The sequence below is a fragment of the Propithecus coquereli genome, unplaced genomic scaffold (assembly GCF_000956105.1).
Source record: "Propithecus coquereli isolate 6110/MARCELLA unplaced genomic scaffold, Pcoq_1.0 Scaffold205, whole genome shotgun sequence".
Taxonomy (NCBI): Eukaryota; Metazoa; Chordata; class Mammalia; order Primates; family Indriidae; genus Propithecus; species Propithecus coquereli.
In genome coordinates, this window is record NW_012145523.1 from 1083022 (window position 1) to 1105260 (window position 22239).

General features: G+C 42.4%; 1 protein-coding gene across 2 annotated transcripts; it reads right to left on the reverse strand.

Moving 5' to 3' along the window:
- Positions 1 to 3031: 3031 nt before the first annotated feature.
- On the reverse strand, positions 3032 to 11977 carry DEGS1 (delta(4)-desaturase, sphingolipid 1). Of its 2 annotated transcripts, XM_012644074.1 has the most exons (4): positions 11767 to 11812; positions 9679 to 9704; positions 7145 to 7887; positions 3032 to 3749 (listed from the first exon to the last, which is right to left on the reverse strand). In XM_012644074.1, the coding sequence occupies exons 2-4, from the start codon at positions 9680 to 9682 to the stop codon at positions 3603 to 3605; spliced, it is 894 nt and encodes a 297-aa protein (XP_012499528.1). In that variant the 5' UTR covers positions 9683 to 9704; positions 11767 to 11812; the 3' UTR covers positions 3032 to 3602. The 2 variants fall into 2 exon arrangements, with proteins under 2 accessions (XP_012499528.1, XP_012499527.1); XM_012644073.1 differs by lacking the exon at positions 9679 to 9704 and having other exon boundaries at positions 11767 to 11977.
- Positions 11978 to 22239: the final 10262 nt, after the last annotated feature.

The following is a 22239-nucleotide window of genomic DNA, read 5'->3' on the forward strand; positions in this document are numbered from 1 at the left end:
ATACTTCTTTTTCCTCTACCATGTCATTAATTTAACAACCAAAATGTACCTACATGATCTGACCTGTATATCTATCTACTGTCAAATCCTGCTCCTTTTCTGAAATTGGGATCCTCCCTGGGCTGCACCAGCACTCCCATTTGCTAACACCCCGCTGCAGACATCACCCTCAGCTGCTGCAGAGCTCTTGCAGTTCTGATCAGCCTTCAGGCCTCTGCTCTGTGCGGCTCAGCCGGGCTGGTCCCGTCTGTCTGAGAAGTGAGCGTGCTGTGAGGGTTTTAGGGGTTCCTTAGTGCTCTGGGCTTTTTTTTTTTTTTTGAGACAGAGTCTCACTCTGTCACCTGGGCTGACAGAGTGGCGTTAGCCTAGCTCACAACCTCAAACTCTTGGGCTCAAGCGATCCTCCTGCCTCAGCCTCCCAGAGTGCTAGAATTACAGGTGTGAGCCACTGCACCCGGCCTTTTTCTTGGCTCTTGGCTTTCTGAGGGTACTGTTTTTCAGAGCCTTCCCAGCCCCAGGTCATCAGACTGTTCTTGCTTCATTCCAAACGACTAAGGCTCCTGTGTTTTCGAAAACTAACAAGAAACAACGTAAGAACTTGTCCAAAGAGCTTCCAAGTGGAATAGCAGAAAGCATCGCCTCTAACCGACCTGGCTCCAGGCCCTGGCTCAGGGGTGTGACCTCAGGCTACTTATTTGCTTGACTCTCAATTTCTTCACATGAAAAGATAATGCCTACCTCCTCGAGCTGACGCGGAGTAGAATGATAATCTGCACGTACAAGTAGTCTGGCAGAGCGCTGACACCTCGTCAGTGATAGCAACGTCTTCGCACTCAGTAGTCCCAGCCAATCCTGACTCTCCTGCTTTGTGTATGAAGTCCTTTATTACTGAATTCTGACTTAACATGCACCTCCCAGCACTAGAGCATCAGCTCCTTAAGTTGGGGCATTTTGTCTTTGTACCCTCATTGTACCTCCGTACAATGCCTGGCAAAGTACCTGCAGAATGAATAAATGAATGAATAAATGCATGTTTTCTATAGATTTAAATGTTGATGTTTCATATTAGAATTTTAGATTAAGAGTTAAGAAAAACCAGAGATCTAGCCAGAACTGCTGGCGCACAGGGAGGCGTCAATAAGGCCCATAGAGTGAGCACGTATTTGGTAATGGGAACATCTGTTTTTCGTTGCCATTCCTGTTCTAGGACCAGGCTCATTAGACAAGCCAGGTGGATACAGTCCAGAGTTTTGGAGCTGGCACAGTGGCTCACACCTGGGAGGCTGAGGTGGGAGGATTGCAAATTAGCCGGGTGTGGTGGCGAGCGCCTGTAGTCCCAGCTACTCAGAAGGCTGAGGCAGGAGGATCGCTTGAGCCTAGGAGTTTGAGGTAGTGAGTATAGTGAGGTAAGATGATGCCATGGCACTCTAGCCAGGGCAACAGAGCCAGACTCTGTCTCAAAAAAAGAATAAAGCTTTGGTTCTGTAGTGACATAGTCCGAATTTCAGATTGTTTCAGCAATTTACAAAGTGTGATCTTGGGCCAGTTACTTTAAGTCTCAGTCTTCTCATCTACAAAAATTAAGGTATGAATGAATAATAGTACCTACATCATAGAACTGTTGAGACTTAAGATAATGCATGCAGAACTCTTAGTGCAGGGCTCTGTGAAAAGTAAGGATTCTCAATAAATGTCCATTGTTTTCAGTATACCGCACTTACCTGTGGGTTCTACAAATGCCCTCTTTGGCTGTGTTTCTGTTTTAAATAAAGCTTCTCAAGCTCAAGGACTCTCTCTGCTGGTCTCTCTCCATTTATCAAGCACTTAGTTTAAGTCAGGCACTGACCCTGCAAGGTTTAGGGAACAGAGAAATAAATGATCTTTCCTGCCCTTAAGGAGTTACCACCTCATAGGGGACCAGACAGTGGCTATTTACAAAACAGTATGGTTAGGGCTATGAATGAGGTCATCATTCGTTTTCAGAGTCCAAAAAGCGGCACCAGAAGGCTGGCGTGAGCCTTGAAGGACAAGCAAACCAGACCAAAAATGGGGAAAGGAGTCTAAACGGAAGAGAGAACTTGTGCAGAACCACTGATGACTTCTCAGGACTTAGTCTTTAAAGGTTCTGGGGCGCAGCCTTCCTACTGCCCTGACAGGTAGATCTCTTAATGAATGGACTGAGTTGGCAGATGGGAGCCAGACTACTTAGGACACCTGCCAGGAGTGCCGAAACCTCTGTCCAGATAAAGAGTGGTGATGTAACAGCAAATAGCAATTTTGGGGAGGGATGACGACATACTCTATATATCCAGTAGGTGGAAGAATTGAGAGCTATGAGCTAACAGGAGATTTGGGAGTTTTCTGCATTTACACGGCAGTCACAGCTATTGGCTAGAGTTTGTAGCCCAGGGGAGTTGAGGGCTTGATGGGAGTACATGATCTATTTAGAATCTAGCATCACATCCATGTGTTATGTTTTTCATTTAAATTTTTTTTCCTAGAGACAGAGACCTTGCTCTGTTGCCCAGGCTGGTCTTGAACTCTTGGCCTCAAGCAATCCTCCTGCCTCGGCCTCTCAAGTGCTGGGATTACAGGTGAGCCACTGCACCTGGCCTTACTCTGTATTTTAAATGAGTGGTTCTTTGAGCAACAGATTCAAGGACACTGGGAATTTTCCTAGGCAGGGTCAAGAAGGGAAAGCAAAGTACTTTGAAGATGAAATTAGGTCTGTAAAGCAGGTCTGCCAATCCCACAGAGGATTCCACTCTCCACCCTCAGCAGTCTGGGTGTTGCTTTCTACTTTATTGTACTAAACTTACCCAAATGACACATTTGAGGTTACCAGGACTACCTAAGAGCCCATGATACCAGCTACTTGAGACCAGCTATCTACCATCAGACCACAACCCGTTCCCACCGTGAAACTCTGTCAGCAGTTTCTAACATAGGGTCAGCACCTCTGAAAAAGGAATCTGAATGTCGGACATGATTAGATTCAGTAAGTACTTTATTTATGACCAAGACTGTACAGGATTCAAGTGTTTAATTAGGTCCTATGTACAATGGTAAAAATTAAAAATGAGTAATTCAGCTTACAATAAAAGATATTTCCATCTCAACTTTTATAATATACTACGTTAACTCAGACCTTTTTAAAACTATTTTTCAGATCAAATTTCAAAGTAAGTTCTCCCAGTACCCAAGTTACTGTATTATGTAGTATAAAGAAAGTGAAATACAAAAATACAACAAATACTAATACATTGTGGTTAATAGCTCAGTTTACTAGCCTGTTTTAATAAAGTAAAACTTTATAGTGAAAATAATGTACTAGAAATGGCTTTTTAAAAGGCTTCTTTTATATGCTTACAAAATGATATGCTTACAAAATGACAGACATGGGCGAAGACATCCTCAATGACGATAATACCCGAGTTTCCTGTGAGTGAAGCTGAGCACTACAGAGACAGGCGACTGTGTAAAGCCAGAGCCTACTTAGGGTAGCTTCGAAGCATTACTGGTCTTAAGTTTAACGATGCGAAAATCTCACTTTATGACCTATTTTAACGTTTCGAAGAGGAATTCCTTTGGCTCAATGATACTTAGTCCAGCGCCACCTTCCCTTTTTGATGCCTCTTCATTCTTGAGTAGGGACTTATTGTGTCATCCACCACAAAATCATACAGTACTTTGACCCAGGAATTGTAGTGGGGGAGGTTGTCGTAGTATTCAGCTGCTATTTTCCTCACCTAGAAGGGAAAAAATACAGCAAGATGAATGAGCGTTACTGGGTCCTATCAGAGATGACAGATGAATGTTTGATACAAACACTGAGAAGGAAAACCAAGAGACCTCTCTCCCTGCTCCCTCTTTAATCAAACAAATAAATAAAAGCTGCAACCGCTTAGGAAATGCTAAACAAAAAGAAGCCTGCATTTCAACACCTGAATACACTTGGCCCTCTAGTATTACTGACTCTCCCATCAAGCTCTGAGGGACTAAATATCTGATTTATTTGTAAAATTAACCATATATGCAATTCAATTAACCTGATATTATTATTAAAGAATGTACTACATGGATGGCATTGTAGGATATGAAGGTAGCACCTGACCCTTGCCATCTAGGAACTTAAAAATACTAATAAATTGTGGCATACAAATTAGAAAGAAATTAAGCACTTATTAAGTGTGCAGTTCTGCCATCTTAAGTTGAAAATGTCTTATAAAAAACTATCCTAATAAATCTCAAAGGAAAACAAAAAAGCAGAATCCAAAATAGTGAAAAGAGACAGAAAGGAAAAGAAAAGTTAAAATTTAAATTACTGTTTCAATTTAACAATATTTTCTGATTCTGTAGTAGTAGTAGATTAACATACAACCCCCCTCAAGGAAAAATTAAGGCCAAACACAGGCCTTTCGTGTGAGTGCTCTCAATCAAAACAGAGTGATATGATACCAAATTGCACAAAGGGGCAATACCTTTGATCACAGTCTTTCAAAACTTCCTAAAATTCCTTCATGAATAAGGATGATCTACAAACCACACATACAATAAACCTGGATCACATTCCACACTGAATTTATGTCAACGCCAGTAGTAATCAATTTAATGGCTGGAAAAGACACTATCTTTCCAAAAAAATTAATGACAAAGCCAGTTTAGATCCTGAATAAGCATGTGAATCAAGACATTCTTTGAAGACTAATTTTGTATATTTTTTAAAGACATAAAGTCAAATATCAATAAAGTCCTTAATACGAAGACTTTGAAACCCTAGGGAATTTATTAGGCATGTGTCCAATCCAACTTAAACACTGACATAATAAATTCCTAGATGTTTTGTCTACGTACAAGGTTGTGAGCAAATGGAAAAATTCACATTTAAAAAGTGTTTTGTGGGGCCAGGCACGGTGGCTCACGCCTGTAATCCTAGCACTCTGGGAGGCCGAGGCGGGCGGATCGTTCTGAGCTCAGGAGTTCAAGACCAGCCTGAGCAAGAGCGAGACCCCGTCTCTACCAAAAAATGGAAAGAAATTAATTGGACAGCTAAAAATATATAGAAAAAATTAGCCGGGCATGGTGGCGCGTGCCTGTGGTCCCAGCTACTCAGGAGGCTGAGACAGTAGGATTGCTTGAGCCCAGGAGTTTGAGGTTGCTGTGAGCTAGGCTGACCCCACGGCACTCGTCCCAGGCAAGAGAGTGAGACTCTGTCTCAAAAAAAAAAAAAAAAAAAAGTGTTTTGTGGGCCGGGCGCGGTGGCTCACGCCTGTAATCTTAGCACTCTGGGAGGCCGAGGCGGGTGGACTGCTCAAGGTCAGGAGTTTGAGACCAGCCTGAGCAAGAGTGAGACCCCGTCTCTACTAAAAATAGAAATTATCTGGACAACTAAAAATACATATATAGAAAAAAAAAAAGTGTTTTGTGAGTTTGGCTCACACCTGTAATCCCAGCTACTGGGGAGGCTGAAGTGGGAGGATCATTTGAGGCCAGGAGTTCAACCCCAGCCTGGGCAACATAGTGAGACCTCTACCTCTAAAAAAATGAAAAAAATTAGCTTGGTGTGGTGGTCCCCAGATATTCGGAAGGCTGAGGCAGGAGGATCACTTGAGCCAAGAGTTTACGGTTGCTGTCAGCTATGATCATGCCACTGCATTCTACCTGGGGTGACAAAGCAAGACTCTATCTTAAAAAAAAAAAAACAAAAAACCTTAAATCTATAAAATTTGACTGGGTGGGTATGATAGCATAAAATATCTGGCTAGGGTGCCCTAACATCATAGCTAAAAAAGAATCAAGAAAAACTAATATCTCATTTCATTCATATTATCCTTTTTAAAATTATGGAAACATTTTTTTTTTTTTTTGAGACAGAGTCTCACTGTGTTGCCCGGGCTAGAGTGCCGTGGCGTTATCCTAGCTCACAGCAACCTCAAACTCCTGGGCTCAAGCGATCCTCCTGCCTCAGCCTCCCGAGTAGCTGGGACTACAGGCATGCGCCACCATGCCCGGCTAGTTTTTTCTATGTATTTTTAGTTGTCTGGTTAATTTCTTTCTATTTTTAGTAGAGATGGGGTCTTGTTCTTGCTCAGGCTGGTTTCGAACTCCTGAGCTCAAATAATCCGCCTGCCTCGGCCTCCCAGAGTGCTAGGATTACAGGCGTGAGCCACCGCGCCCGGCCTGGAAACATTTTTTGATAACAGAATTAGAAGCTACACATTTTGAGGATGGGGAAGCTAATGAGAGAATTTACCAGGACAACTGAAGTTAGGAAAATGATCATTTTGAAGAGGATAAAAGGACTCATCCTTTTATCAAGGATGTCTTATTTACTCCACAAACAATATACAAAACGTCTACAGTTAAGGGATACAGATAATCCCTGTCCTCAAGAAGATTAATAATATAGTATTGGAAACTGAGGTTCATTTATTTTGCAGATTATGTAGGATATCTGTATTTCATAATAAACCAACACACAAATCTTAGCTAAGCTCATTCAGTTTAATAGTGATGAAGTTTACATGAACTGTTGCTTACTTCACAGAGGGATTTAGTTTTTTATTCCTGAATTCCTTTACAAATTAGTAGATTTTGCAGATCTTCCAACACTTTTAAACACTGAGCGTAAATATCAACCTTAAGGATCCAAGGGTGAACCCTTTGTAAAATGAGGATGGCAGATGTGGTATTTATATTCTTGCTAATTTTCTGGGGTTTTTTTTTGCTTTCTGAGACAGAGTCCCACTCTGGTGCCCTGAGTAGAGTGCAGTGGCATCATCATAGCTCACTGCAACCTCACACTCCTGGGCTGAAGAGATCCTCCTGCCTCCGCCTCCAGAGTAGCTGGGACTACAGACACCCACCACCATGCCTGGCTAAATTTTCTATTTTTAGTAGAGATGGGGGTCTCACTCTTGCTCAGCCTGGTCTTGAACTCCTGACGTCAAGGGATTCTCCTACCTCGGCCTCCCAGAGTGCTAGGATTGTGGCCGTGAGCCACCAAACAAGGCCTATATATATTTTTTTGATGAGCAGCTCAGATTAACAAAATATATTAGATTCCTTTTAAACTGAGCAAGTCAAGACTAATTTTGATTGTATAACATCAGAAATTAGCATCTGTATCAAATCTTTTACTTACCAGTGGAAGGCTTTTTCCAGGAATGTTGGGGAAGTCATGATGTTCATTATGATAACCCACATTGAAGGTAAGTAAATTCAGAGGCCCATAATATGAGTAAGTTTCATGTCCCTTTAAGAACATGTAATGTTCAGCTATAAAATGTCCAGAAATTGGGTGCAAACCCAGACCAAGTAAGGATGCTGCCAACATGTAGACTAAAGATTTAATCCCCCAAAAGTAGTAAATTATAATGTCAAAAGTGATCTGAGTCACAGTATTGATAATTTCTAGATAAGTAATTGGTTTGGGGTTGATGAACAGAGGTCGAAAAGTATAAAAGAGAGGCTGAAGAATAACCCATATAAATTTTCTGAAAGTGGTACAGAAGAACCAGCCCTCAAAATCAGTAGGAATATCCACATCGATGCCATTAGCTCCAAGGTATCGATGATGATCCATGTGATACCTCTTAAAGGAAACTGAATATGGAACCCCAATAGGAAGGTTAGCAAACATTCCAAACCAGCGATTCCACATGGCTTTGTAGTGGCCAAAGGCGGAATTGTGGGAAATCTCATGAATAGCCAGAGTCATCGAGTGGTTAACACAACTGCCAAAGATATAGGCCCAAAATAGGACCCATTTCCAGTCCAAGTCTTTTACTAAGTAAAATGAAACCAACTGGATGAGGACCATCATAATTACAATCCATATCAGGTTGGTATCAGGTTTCATCAAGGATTTTATCTCCGGATACTTTGCTGTAAAGAAAAAACAAACAAAAAAATCAATTGAGGAAAGTACATAATGGTTTAGCAATTACAATCAACTCCAATTAACTTAGCACACTAATTAAATTTTTTCTTCTTCAAATCATAATATTCCCTCTATTATAGACTTTATCAAATATTTATCTACTACAGGGAAGGAGAATGTGCTAATAGTAAAGATATAAAATACCACGTCCCAACAGTTTGAGAGTTTGTGCAGGAAAAATTAGCCTCAAACTCTAGAAGCTTCCTATTCTCTACTTTCAAAAAAAAAATCTAGAAGCTCCACATTCTTTTTTTTTTTTTGAGACAGAGTCTCGCTCTGTTGCCCGGGCTAGAGTGCCATGGCGTCAGTCTAGCTCACAGCACCTCAAATTCCTGGGCTCAAGCAATCCTCCTGCCTCAGCCTCCCAAGGAGCTGGGACTACAGGCATGCGCCACCATGCCCAGCTAATTTTTCTATATATTTTTAGTTGTTCAGCTAATTTCTTTCTGTTTTTAGTAGAGACGGAGTCTCGCTCTTGCTCAGGCCTCAAACTCCTGAGCTCAAATAATCCACACGCCTCGGCCTCCCAGAGTGCTAGGATTACAGGCGTGAGCCACCACGCCCGGCTAGAAGCTCTACATTCTTTTGTACTAAAATATGTTATTTTTATGTTTAGACAGAGGTATACCATCTTTACTTTATATAAAGTTTGATTAACACATCTGACAAAGGACAGAACATAATATACATTTTGTTTTTGTTTTTTTTTGTTTGGAGACAGAGTCTCTCTCTGTCACCCCGGCTAGAGTGCCGTGGCGTCGGCCTAGCTCACGGCAACTTCAAACTCCTGGACTCAAGTGATCCTCCTGCCTCGGTCTCCTGAGTGGTTGAGACTACAGGAATGTGCCAGTGCGCCTGGCCCATTTTGTAGGTACCCTAAAATCATGAAACTGGTATTCACAGTTCACAGACAAATCAATATGCTCCAAGTAATTATTTTAATTATTTTTTTTTATTTTTTTTTAGAGATGGGGTCTTGCTATGTTGTCCAGGCTGGTCACAAACTCCTGGGCTCAAGCAATCCTGCCTCAGCCTCCTGAATAGCTGGGATTACAGGTATGTGTCACCACACTTGGCTCTGCAAGTAATTGTGTACTGAATTTTCCCAAAGCTGTAATAGTATATAAAAATCAGTACTACACGCGCCAGTATAAATAAAGAACAGCCTTTTCAACAAATAGTGCTGGAACAACTGGATATCAACATGCAAAAGAATGAAGCTGGACCTGTTCCTTACACCATACACAAAGATTAACTCAAAATGGACTACAAATCCAAATATAAGAAAACTATAAAAGTCTTACAGATAAATCGGACTGTATCAAAAACTTTTCTGTTGCAAATGAAACCGTCAAGAAAGTGAAAAGGGCTGGATGCAGCGGCTCATGCCTATAATCCAGTACTTTGGGAGGCTGAGATGGGAGGATCACTTGAGGCCAGGGGTTTAAGACCAGCAACATATAGTGAGACCATTCTCAGTAAAAATTAGCCAGCAGTGGTGGCACATGCATGTAGTCCCAGCTACCTCAGGAGGCTGAGGCAGGATCACTTGAGCCCAGGAGTTTGAGGTTGCAGTGAGCTGTGATGACACAACTGCACTCTAGCACAGGTGACAGAGCAAGACCCCATTTCTAATTAAAAAACATAAAGAAAGAAAGAAAAAAAAAACTTGAATAGCTGGGACTACAGGTGTGTGTCTCAACACCCAGCCAGATGTTGGTTGTTAAACAACATACCCATGTTCTTTCATGCCTCTCCCACCCTGCAAAAAAAAAAAAAGTGACAAATTTCAGAAAGATCTCTTATCTAAGTGTAATTTAAACAAATCTCCAGATTCTTATCTTACTTAAGGTTATTCCATCTGCCACCCTGAAATGGAACACTGGGCAGTATTTACACCTGCATGGAAAATGTTATATTTTCATTGAGAAATATATAGTTTTTACTTTCCAAGTGAAATCGTTCAGTGATAATAAGTTTGTAGAAAAAAGATTCAGTGTTGAGATAAGCATCAATAAGCACCTTCTTACTCTCTTGATTTTCTGAATATTAAATAGACAGCTAAATACTTGGTTTTTACCAGGGTGGACATCAGATTATCCTATGCGACATGTAGATAAGACATAGATAAAATGTATCACATGCTATCTCATACCAAGTATGTGTAAGTGATTTGTGAAACATACAAATTAAGAAAGAAAGGCAGGCCAGGTGCTAGTTGGAGGCTGAGAAAGGAGGACTGTCTGAGCCTAGGAGTCCTAGGCTGTAGTAGGCTATGACTGCCTTTGAACAGCCACTGAACTCCAGCCTGGGCAACACACAGTAAGACTCCTGTCTCTAACAAAAACAAAGCAAAACAAAACAAAACAAAACAGCAGGAGGCAATCCAAGAACCCAAAGGCACTTAAAGGGCTACCCATTAATAAGCAACTGTAAAGGTTCATGATGTCAATTTACTGTCAATTTTCAAATATATTTTAATCGCTTCTCAGCCTTTTGGCTAAAATCACATGTAGTATTTTAATGAGATCTACTGACTCCTATTTACGAAAACATGACATTTCTAACTTTAGATACAAATGCAAAAATCAGGGGCTTGCTTTTTCTTTTCACTCGGCAAATGGATGTTGAGAAGAAAAACTAGGGAAATACTAGGTATGAGAAAGAATTCCTCATATTCAACTTACCACCATTACTTTCCTCAGTTTTTGAAAAAACAGCAGAGGTTAAAAAGCATTTGCTCTAGAGGCAATCTAACCCGGATTAGAATCCACCTCTAGCATTTATTTACTCATTTGTTCTTACCTCATCTTTTAAAATAGGAATAATACCGACCTAGTCGAATTACAGGGAAAGTGGATTAAACTGGGTAATGTTTGTAAGGCATTCCATGCAGCAGACCATTAAGAGTAACCTGGGAGAGGTGAGAGAATTCCCTAAACATAGAAACCCCAAATACTCCAGATTTAAGTAAGGCCCAGTCAGTTAGTTTGGTTTAAAGGGCTCTAAATTAGCAGTCAGGGGACCAGTTGGCTAAGCCGCATATTTCCCTATTTGGCAAGTCTTCCATATTTCTGTCTTTTCGTCCACAAAAACAGGGTGGCTAAAAAAATATCTATGAATCTGCCGTTCTTGAGTCCCAGGCTTGTCGTGAGGATCAATGGGACAAGAGGCTCAAGAGGCCTGAACGCACCGGGACTCGTCCTGTCCGGGAAGCCCCTGGGGTCACGCGGTCGGGTATCAACCCCCTCCCGGGCCTAGGGCCGCAGAACAGCCGCCCCGCCAGGGTCGCTCGCCGGCGTCTGACAACGTGAGCGTGGCTCGCGTGGGGGCCCCGGGATGCGCCGGCGCCACGCCCTGCCTTGGCCACGCCGGCAGCCTGCCCTCGCCCGGGCCCGCTGAGGGGTGACGGGAGGAGGAGGAGGAAACGGCTCCCACCCGAGAGTGCAGGAATCTTATAGCGGGAGGATCTACCCAAAGGTGGCCCAGCCCGGACGACCCCTCGTGCCATCCGAGGGGCCTGCGGGGGCCTGGCGGAGACGCCCGCGCTCGGGGACGCGCCCGCGCCTCTTCGCGGAAGAGCCGGAGCCGCGCGCGGGGAGGACGCGCGGGTCACGTCCCTACCCGGCGGGCCCGGGTTCCCCCGAAGCGCCCGCTCCGCGCCGCGCCGCGGTTTATGCCGCGCGGACCAGCCGGCCGGCGGCGGGACGCGGGCTGGAAAGGGGCCTCGGGAGCTCCCGGCCGCGCAGGGCCGGCGCGGGGAGAGCGCGCCCCGGCGGCGGGAGGCCGCGCGCGCACATAACGGGGCGCCGGCCGGACCTCACCCAGGATCTCCTGGCGCCGACTGGCGTGGGGCTGGTCGGTGTAGACCCACTCGAAGTCTTCCCGCGAAACGCGGCTCCCCATGGCGGCAGCGGCTGCCGGCTCTCGCTCCCAGCCCGGTTCTGCGAGGCGGCGGCGGCTCCGCGACTCGAGTCTGCCTGCAGGGGGGCGGCCAGCTGAGGAGATCGGGGCCGGGGCGGAGTCCCGAGGCCCCGCCCCGCAGGCCTCGCCCGCCCGCCGGTCCGCCCCGGCCGCTGGGCGGAGGGCGCGCGCGGACTCGACGCCGCGGCTCTGAGACTCGGCCACCAGCCAGGACGCCGAGTTCCTGCGGGTCCCGCTCCCTCCAGCCTGTCTGTGCCGGGGGCCGGGGAAAAGGTGAGAAAGGAAGGAAAGGTGTCAAGTGAGATAAGGCCGCGGTCCTCGCGCCTCAGGGGGCGGAGTAGCCGGGGATGGCTGTGGCTCCACCGAGTGACAGGATCCTTGGCTGTTAATAAATGGCAGCTGGTCCAAGTTCTGTTTAATTTTTAAGAGCAAGTTATTCATTGAGTCATTTTTGGCTGCCTTCTGGAAATAATACCTCAGGGAAAAAAATGCGGCGTGTGTGGCAATTAAAAGCTAATCAAGAAAAAAGAAAACACTATTGTTGAGAGAGGGGGAAATGATAAGGACTTTGTTGTTTTGCTTGAATTATTCTAGTTTCTTTTACAAGACGATTGCTCAACCTTGCATCTGTCATTGGAGTTATCAACCACAGCCTCTTCCCAAAAGGGGAAGTTTTGTTTCATAATTAGTTTCCACTTCTAAATCAAAGAGCAACTTCGACTAAGATTGCAAAAAGGTAACCAAGCCTGGCGTGTCTTGTAATAAAAGAACTTGCTGCGTGCTCACACACACACACACACCCCACGCAAATCTGCTCAAGCCCTTAGATCCGAAGGTTAATGTACAGGAAATAAAAATGACAGAGCAGCATGTTAAACTGGCCACAGGGATGCAATCAGTAAGATCCAACTGTGGGAAACGCAAGGGAAAAAAAGGGAAACTTACAGATTAAAAGGAGTTTAAAAGACATATTAACCAACTGCAATGTGCTGACCTTATTTAGATTCCGATTCAAGTAGTCAAATTTAAGAACATTGACATGAAATAATTTAACCCAAATATCAATTGGTTATGAAGATATTAAGAAATTATTGTTGATTTCTTAAGCATGATAATAGTATTATGGTTACAGTGTTTTTTTAAGAGTTATCACCTTTTAGAGATTCATACTAGAACCAAAAAAAAAAAAAAACAGTTAAAGTACTGTGAGCTCCGTGGCTCACACCTGTAATTCTAGCATTCTGGGAGGCCGAGGCGGAAGGGTTGCTTGAGCTCAGGAGTTCAAGGAGACCAGCCTGAGCAAGAGCCAGACCCAAGACCAGTCTCTACTAAAAATAGAAAAAATATTAGCTGGTGTGGCCAGAGCCTGTGGTCCCAGCTACTCAAGAGGCTGAGGCAGAGGATGGCTTGAGCCCAGGAGTTTGAGCTTATAGTGAGCCGCGATGATGCCACTGCAATCTACCCAGGGTGACAGAGCAAGACCCTGTCTCAAAAGAAAAAAACACAAAACCTTAAACCAAAAACAAATAAATTATGGTACATGCAATTAACCATTACAATGTTATACTATGGTGCCACTTTAAAAATGCAGAAGTTCTTTATGTATTAATGTGAATTGACCAGAACATACTAATAAATGCAAAATACCAGGTATGGGGGGAAGGAGACTATTGGAGTTTCCTTGGAAGTGCCTAAAATATGTTTAGAAACACACCCAAGAAATAGTTACATTGTAAGAGAGTAAGTAGGAGTCTAGGGGAGAGGGTTGGGAAGGAATTTTTTCCTTAAATCCCTTTGTGTCTTTCACATTTGAATTGAAAAAATGCAGATTTTGGGGAAAAAATGTGGATTTTGACATTCTAAAGAAAAGTATTTGAGCTACAGGATTGTTATGGGGATTGATAACTATTTTAATTACATCTAGACATGACACGCTTCTGTAGTTTGGACTTTTGTATTTATTTACTTATTTTTTTTTTGTGGAGAATGAGGGCATCGATCCTGCTACTTTGGACTTTTAAAAGTTCTTAATGTGTGTGTACAAGAAAGTAAACCAAAAGAAGCATAGATAAAATGCTTTAGAGTTAAAAAAAATTCTTAATGGGTTATCTAGCTTTCACATCTTGTCCTCACTCTTGCCAAGTAATATGCTTTGAGGCAAACATACCAGTTAAGCTGGAAAGACACTATCCAGTCTGCGGTTAAAAGCCATGGTGAATCCTAATAGGCCTCAATGATATTAGGAAATCTCAGAATAAGTAGTTTTTGGATGCGGGCAGACATACTTTTGAAATCAATGTGTTTTTCCACATAGATTTTTCCTTTTTCATTTATTTGATTTTTTAAAAATTTTACTTCAGAGTATTACGGGGGTACAAACGTTTGGTTACATAAATTACTTTTGTACCATTTGAGTCAAAGTTAGCATACCTGTTAGGTATGAATTTACCCATCCCCTCCTCACCTCTTCCTCCTGCTTGATTTCTGATGAGTGTTTTTTCCATAGGTGCACATAAGTGTTGATCAATTTGTTCCCATTTAATGGCGAGTACACGTGGTGTTTGTTTTTCCAATCTTACGATACTTCACTTAGAAGCATGGTCTCCAGTTCCATCTGGGTTAATACAAGAGGTATTAGTTCACCATTTTTTATTATGGCCGAGTAGAACTCCATGGTATACATACATATACCACATTTTATTAATCCACTCATGTATTGGTGGACACTTGGGTTATTTCCACATCTTTGCAATTATGAATTGTGCTGCTATAAACATTTAGGTGCAGGTGTCTTTTTTATAAAATATCATTTTTTCCTTTGGGTAAAAACCCAGTAGTGGGATTGCTGGATCAAATGGTAGGTCTACTTCTAGTTCATTGAGGTATCTTTATACTACTTTCCATAGAGGTTGTACTAGTTTGCAGCCCCACCAGCAGTGTATGAGTGTTCCTATCTTTCTGCATCCATGCAAGCATTGTTATTTTGGGACTTTTTGATAAAAGCCATTCTCACTGGAGTTAGGTGATATCTCATTGTGATTTTGATTTGCATTTCCCTAATGACTGGAGATGTTGAGGATTTTTTCATTTTTATCGGCCATTAGTCTATCTTCTTTTGAAAGGTTTCTTTTCATGTCTTTTGCTCACTTTGTAAAGGGTTATTTGATTTTTTTCTTGCTGATTTGCTTGAGTTATTTATAGGTTCTAGTTAAGTTACAATTGTTTTTTTCAAGTATGCTCACTTTTCTGTGGCTAAATGTCTAACAGTAATTTGAGACAGTGCAAATAGTTCTTATTTTTCATTTTCATAGGTGTAAGGATTGAGAAACCACGTTTATATAAATAAGTAAAAGAAAATGGTAGTTTTATCATACCAATGTCGTCAATTCCTTAATTTTTCATAAATCTTGTAATGCACTGAGTTAAAAATTACTTTTAGGGCCAGGTATGGAGGCTTACACCTGTAATCCCAGCACTTTGTGAGGCCAAAGTGGGAGGATCACTTGAGGCCAGGAGTTTGAGACCTGCCTGAGCAACATAGCAAGACCACATCCTTAAAAAAATTAAAAAATTAGCCAGCTGTGGTGGTGCCCACCTATAGTCCCAGCTACTTGGGAGGCTGAGGCAGGAGGATCACTTGAGCCCAAGAGTTCGGGGTTACAGTGAGCTATGATTGCACGAGGGACTGCGGGACAGAGTGAGACCCTGGCCTCAAACAGTTCTCCTGCCCTGGTCTTCCAAAGTGCTAGGATTAGAGACCGGAGCCATTGTGCCCAGCCAGAGACCCTATCACTAAAAAATAGGATAAAATTATTTTTAATGATCTCTCAGCTGATAATTCACTTAATTTCTCTATAAATTTGTTGAAAGTAAAGAATGGGAAACCACTCGGGTTGCCAAAGTGTTTGTTACCCATTCATTAAGCAATATCCTCTTCCCAGTATCTGGGAAGTATAGCAGAAAAGCTATATCCAGCTTATCAAATGATTATTAAAAGAAACTGGGACTCTTTCACTTAGAGGCATCTCATTTAACCCAACACACTGAGGAAGGATTGGGAAATTTGAAATACTATTAATTTCAATAAACCTTTGGCAGTACAATTTTTTTAAAAAATTGCTTTATCTGGCCAGGCATGGTGACTCATGCCTATAATCCTAGCACTCTGGGAGGCCAAAGTGGAAGGATCGCTTGAGCTCAAGAGTTCCAGATCAGCCTGAGCAAGAGTGAGACCCTGTCTCTACTAAAAGAAGAAAAATTAACTGAGTGTGGTGGTAGGCACCTATAATCCTAGCACTCTGGGAGGCTGAGGCAGGAGAATGGCTTGAGCCTAGGAGTCTGAGGTTGCAGTGAGGTATGATGATGCCATTGCAGTCTAGCCCGGGTGACAGAGTAAGAATCTGTTACAAAAATAAATAAATAAATAACAAAAATTGCTTTTATTGTATGTTCTTTAAATATGTTTTTGTGAAAATCTTGTAGCTGGCACAGCATGGTGCTTAACACCTATAATCCCAGCACCTTGGGGGGCCAAGGCAGAAGGATCCCTTGAGCACAGGAGTTTGAGACTAGCCTGGATAACATAGTAAGATCCCATCTCTACAAATATAAAAAAGTTAGCCAGGCATGGTTGCGCACATGTAGTCCTAGCTACTTGAGAGGTTGAGGCAGTAGGATCACTTGAGCCCAGGAGTTGGAGGTTGCAATGAGCTATGATCGCAACACTACACTCCCAAGATCTTGCAATTATCAACAGTGATGTCTTGGAGCTAGCTTGTGAGAACAGATTTCGAAATCATCAAGAATTTGTGAGTCAGTGGACATCACATTAGTACCTCAAAATTGGCCGTAATAGGAGTATTCATACCACAGAAATCAGTAATTCCTGCACATCATGGCCTCTTCCCTCCCCTGCAAGCCTGTTGTAAAACATTTATAAGCGCACTATTGGCTGCATTTTTGTTTGGCACATAGCTGCTAAAAACTCTAACAAAAAACATGGAAATGATGACACCAAATTCAGATCAGGGGAGGGAAGGGAAGGAATGTGATCTTGGAGGAGCCCACAGGACTTCTGGGATCGGTCGTTCCTGTTTCTTGGCCTGGGCAGTGTGCACTGTTGTAGAAAAAGACCACAGAATCACATTTTTGGAATATGGCTTTTGTCACATCATAAGCACCTGAAAAACTACTTATCATCATTAGTTGTCAGAGAAATGCAAATTTAAACCACAGTGAAATCCCACCACACATCCACTATAATGGCTAAAATTTAAATAAATATATACTGACAATACTAAATTTTGATGAGGATGGAATCCTTATACATTCTTTTTTTTTTTTTTTTTTGGGTAAACATTCCCCTGTGTCACCCAGGCTGCAGTGCAATGGTGGCGTCAGCCTAGCTCACAGCAACCTCAAACTCCTGGGCTCAAGCGATCCTTCTGCCTCAGCCTCCCGAGTAGCTGGGACTACAGGCATGCGCCACCATGCCCAGCTAATTTTTTCTATGTATTTTTAGTTGTCCGATTAATTTCTTTGCATTTTTAGTAGAGACAGGGTCTCGCTCTTGCTCAGGCTGGTTTCGAACTCCTGAGCTCAAACGATCCGCCTGCCTCGGCCTCCCAGAGAGCTAGGATTACAGGCGTGAGCCACCGCACCCGGCCCTTATACATTCTTGATAGAAATGTGAAATGTTCCAATCCTTTTGAAAGACAATTTGGTGTTTCTTTATAAAGTTAGACATACACTTGTCTATATGACTCAGCCATCCCACACTTAGGTACTTTCCTTAGAGAAGTGAAAACACATATTCACATAAACACTGGGACGTGACTGTTCATGGCAGATTTACTTATAATGGCTCACCCAAAGCTAGAAAAAACTCACATATCCATGAGAAGATGCCAGGATAAGCAAATTACAGTATATTCACATGGTAGAAGTCTGCTTAGCAATACAAAGGAACAAAATACAAAGACATGCATCATCAGCATGTATGGATCTCAAAAATATTATGCGGAATGAGAGGAGACTTACTCAAAAGAATATGTCCTATATGACTCCTTTTATATGAAACTGTAGAAAAGACATACCTACTGTATAGCAACAGAAAGCAGGTCATTGGTTGTCTGAGGCTGGGGTGAGTAGGGATCTACTAGGAAGAATCAAAGTGAACCATTTGGGGTGATGAAAACATCCTGTATCTTGATCGTGATGGTGGTTACTGGGTATGTTATGTCGGTCAAATTAAAGAAATGCACACTAAAAATGAGTATGCTTCATTTTATTAATCTGTTCCCCAATAATGATACTAAAAAAGATGAGGACAACATTATTATGAGTTACTTTGATGTCCTTTATTTTTATCTCCACCTTTCCCCGCCATCATTACTACATCAATTGGGCTAAGACTCAGTGATAGCAAATGTGTCCTGTTTTCCAAGGAAGAACATGACTTGTGTTTTCTTTTTGCTAATGTCTCAGTCCATTTGGGCTGCTGTACCAATTGCCATAGCCTGGGTGGCTTGTAAACAACGGAGATGTATTGCTCCCGGTTCCGGAGGCTGGGAAGCCCAAGAGCACGGCAGTGGCAGAGTGAGTATCTGGTGAGGGTCTGCTTCCTGGTTCATAGATGGCCATCTTCTGGTTATAACATCACATGACAGAAGGGGTGGAGGAGCTTTCTTGGGCCTCTTTTATAAGGTCATTAATTCCATTCCTGAGAGCTCCACCCTCATGACCTAATCACCTCACAAAGGCCTCATCTCCTGCTATCCTTGTCTTGGGAATTAGGCTTCAACATAGGAAGTTTGGGGGAACACAAACTTTTAGTCTATAGCAATTAGTTTAAATTTTCAATAGGTAATATATTTCCATGGTTCAAAAATAGAAAAAGATACAAAACACGTCTGGTGATCCTGACTCCTGTTCCCCTGGCTTGTTGTCCAACTCCAAATTATAGCTGCCATTATGAATTCCTGGTGCATTTTTCTAGAGTTTGTTTATGTATATTCATGTGACCAGATAGCAATACAATCATGATTTACTTAGTAACAGGGATGCTTTCTGAGAATTTCACTGTTAGATGATTTCTTCATTGTGTGAACATCATAGAATGTGTTTAAGTAAACCTAGATGGTATAGCCTACTGCACGCTAGGGTGCATGGGACATCCTGCTTCTCCTAAGCCACAGACCTGTACAGCATATGACCGTACTAAATCCTATAAACAACTATAACACAACAGTAAGTATTTGTGTATGTGAACATATTTAAATATAGAAAAGGTACAGTAAAAATATGGTATTATAATGCCATGGGACCACTGTCGTGTATGCTGTCCATTGTTGACCAAAAACGTTGTCAACCAGTGCTTGAGATATTATTTCCCTCTTTTTTTTTTCTTTTTTTACCCAAATGTTAATATACTTTATTACTGTTCTGCAGTTTGTTATTTCCCTTAGCATTCCTGGAGATCTTTCCATATTAGCATATAAAGAATGTTCTCATTTTAAACCTGGTTCGTATTCCATTGTGAGGATATATCACAATTTATGAAACCCATCTCCTTAATAGATATTTTGATATTTTTTATAGTTTCTTTCTTCTCAAATGCTAGTGACTGGTCTGTTGCTGCTGGGAATTTTAATAGAAATTTCCTTGATGACACCAAAGATGATGAAGTTGTTTTTTGCTGGGGTTGGCCGATGGTCATGACCTCTGCTGGTCTCAAATAGCTGTCTCTGGGACGTGCCAACTTTTTTATTTTCTCCTCTCTTTTCCCTTCCTCCCTCTTCCCCTCCCCTGCCCCTCTCCATTTTCTTTGTGAATGTTACAAAGATGGTGAGCTAAGAGTTGTATAGCATTTAGTTGCAAAATAACAAATTTGTCCCATAGTAGCACTTCTCAAATGTTAATGTGAGAAGTGCTACTGTGGGACAAACCTGGCGATCTTGCTACAACGCAGAGTTTGATTCTGAAAGGAGGCCTGAGATTCTCCATTCCAAAGGAACTCCTAGGTGATTCAGAGGCTGTGGACCCATGGGCCACACTGCAAGAGGCAATGCCCTACAGGGAACTTCTGTGCTTTTTTATGAGAGAGAAAAATCTACAGCATGAAAACTCACCTAAGCGCTTTGTGTGCGCTGTGTAAAATTAGTCTTCCCTCTACCAGAAACAATTTGTTATAATAGAACGTTTGTGAAGCACACACTGTCCCAGGTGCTGGGACTGATGGTGGGATTCTTTCATTTTTGCAATAACTCTATGAGGTAGGAACTATTTTAAGAATGATGAAAATGAGCCTCAGAGACATCGAGTCCCAAGCTGGTCACGGTAGAGCTGGGATGAGGAGCCCATGTATGGGTTCCAGAGCGTGTGAGCTTCACCCTCACCCTAAGCTGCATCTGAAGGTGCAGGGAGCTTTGGAGAGGCTCTTCTTTTCATTCTACCAGTCCTAGCCCAAGGTTCCCCTTCCTTCTTTCATGCCCCCAGCCCCAGGCAGAGGAGCACTCCAAGAACTGGTTTTCTCCCCTGTGGCTCTTCAGGAGGCCCTATGGGGAAGTGCAAAATGTCCTGTGAATTCCTGTTATCAAAGTGTGTGGCCTTATGCAAATCCCTGTTACTTCAGAGACACTTCAATTACTTAAATCATCTCCAAAGCTTTTTTTTGCTCTAGGATTCTAATTGATGACAAAGTTAGGATGGACTGAAAATAAACACCCCATAGGAGGTGTGTGCGCGCGCACACACACACACACACACACACTTAAATATTTAAATGTGTTAGAGCAGGGACTGAAGTAAATCTGTGCAGCCAGCCAATGCACTGTCAACTCTGAACAGCTGCATTTGGAGCCCACCAACCACACACGTGCATCCCTCCACCTGTGGAGTATGTGTGCGTGTATACACATCTATATCTCTGCATAGTCATATCTACATCTGTAGATACCACCACTGTTTATTATGTGCTTAGCATGTACTGGGCACTCTGTTATCCCTTGCCATTCATTTTGTCCTCTTACGAGGTGGACACAAACAGCATTTCAGCACTGCTTTGGGGGTGGAAGGCAGCTATAGCAGTGCCTAGGGTTATGGAAACTGGTTGTCTACAGAGCAGTCTGGCCCCCTGTCCCCGCTATTCTCCCCAACCTGCTGCGCCCCCCACCCCCACCGAGGAATCTTTTGCTTGGCCTTAAAAAGGGAGGGGTGTTCCTTGTATTAACACAGAATGGCCCACCTTAGGTCTTACATTCCTGGAGCCAATTTTACTATTTACATTGGCGCTTCACAAACACAAATCAGTTCATTCAAAATTGACTTTTGTCCAATTCAAAGGGGGAAAAAGTTTAAAAGCACACAAAAGAAAAGTTGAGAAAGTTGAAAAGTATTTAGTTGTGTTTCTAGGAAGAGAATTTATTGAATTTTGGGAAGTTCATCCTTCATTTGTATTTCCTTTCTAGTTATTTGTATTTTTTGCTCAAACATTTACCACTTCAATTTTTGCTTTCTACAATTTACTCATTTTTTTTTTTTTTTTTGAGACAAGAGTCTCACTCTGTTGCCTGGGCTAGAGTGCTGTGGCGTCAGCCTAGCTCACAGCAACCTCCAACTCCTGGGCTCAAGGGATCCTCCTGCCTCAGCCTCCCAAGTAGCTGGGACTACAGGTGGGTGCCACCACGCCTGGCCACCATGCCTGGCACTTTAATTTTGCTTTGAGGAAATAAATGATTCACCAAAAACCAGAGGAATGTATCCCAGCAAATTGAGACACACTTTTCTGGAAAGAACATTATCTTTAATGGAGCCTGTAAGAATCATTTCAGGAGTTCACACGAGGAAGTTCATAAAGGATTTTTGTTTTTTTAAAGAAAAGAAAAAGCAAGAATACTGGTCAAGATCCTGGTTGTCTACCAATGTAATGTATAACACAGCAACTTAGCCACCTGGAGAATATGAAAATAAAGATTTCCACCCTGATCTACCTACCTTCTGAAGACTGGTCTACACAGCAGCCACCTTTACTTTTCTGGGCTACGTTATCTGAATGACTAGAATGCAGAGATGGTGTTGAGACAATTATACCACTGCTGTCACCCTCACCCTTCAGCATAAAGTTATATGTGATCTTTTCTGAACATCTAAGTTGTGGAAAGGATGGGGTTACAGCACTTATTAGAGAAGTTTGTTGTTCCCCAGAGAATTTTGTTTTCAGTAATTCTCTATCATGGTTACGCCTTTAAAAAATCGGTGAAATTGATTTATATGATTTTATCTCATTACAATTTTGAGTATTTAGTTTTGGAGCTAGAAGAAATTTTGAAGAGAACCAGTATTCTTCCCTGGCAGAGCAAAAGGATTGGTGGTCA

What these genes read in the sequence shown, in the direction of transcription:
- DEGS1 (XM_012644073.1), bottom strand. Translation starts at nt 11,848, where the DNA reads ATGGGGAGCCGCGTTTCGCGGGAAGACTTCGAGTGGGTCTACACCGAC. An exon ending in TCGGCGCCAGGAGATCCTGG is followed by an intron (nt 7,888 to 11,766) that starts GTGAGGTCCGGC and finishes TTTTCTTTACAG; the next exon opens with CAAAGTATCCGGAGATAAAA. An exon ending in CTGGAAAAAGCCTTCCACTG is followed by an intron (nt 3,750 to 7,144) that starts GTAAGTAAAAGA and finishes TTTCCCTTCTAG; the next exon opens with GTGAGGAAAATAGCAGCTGA.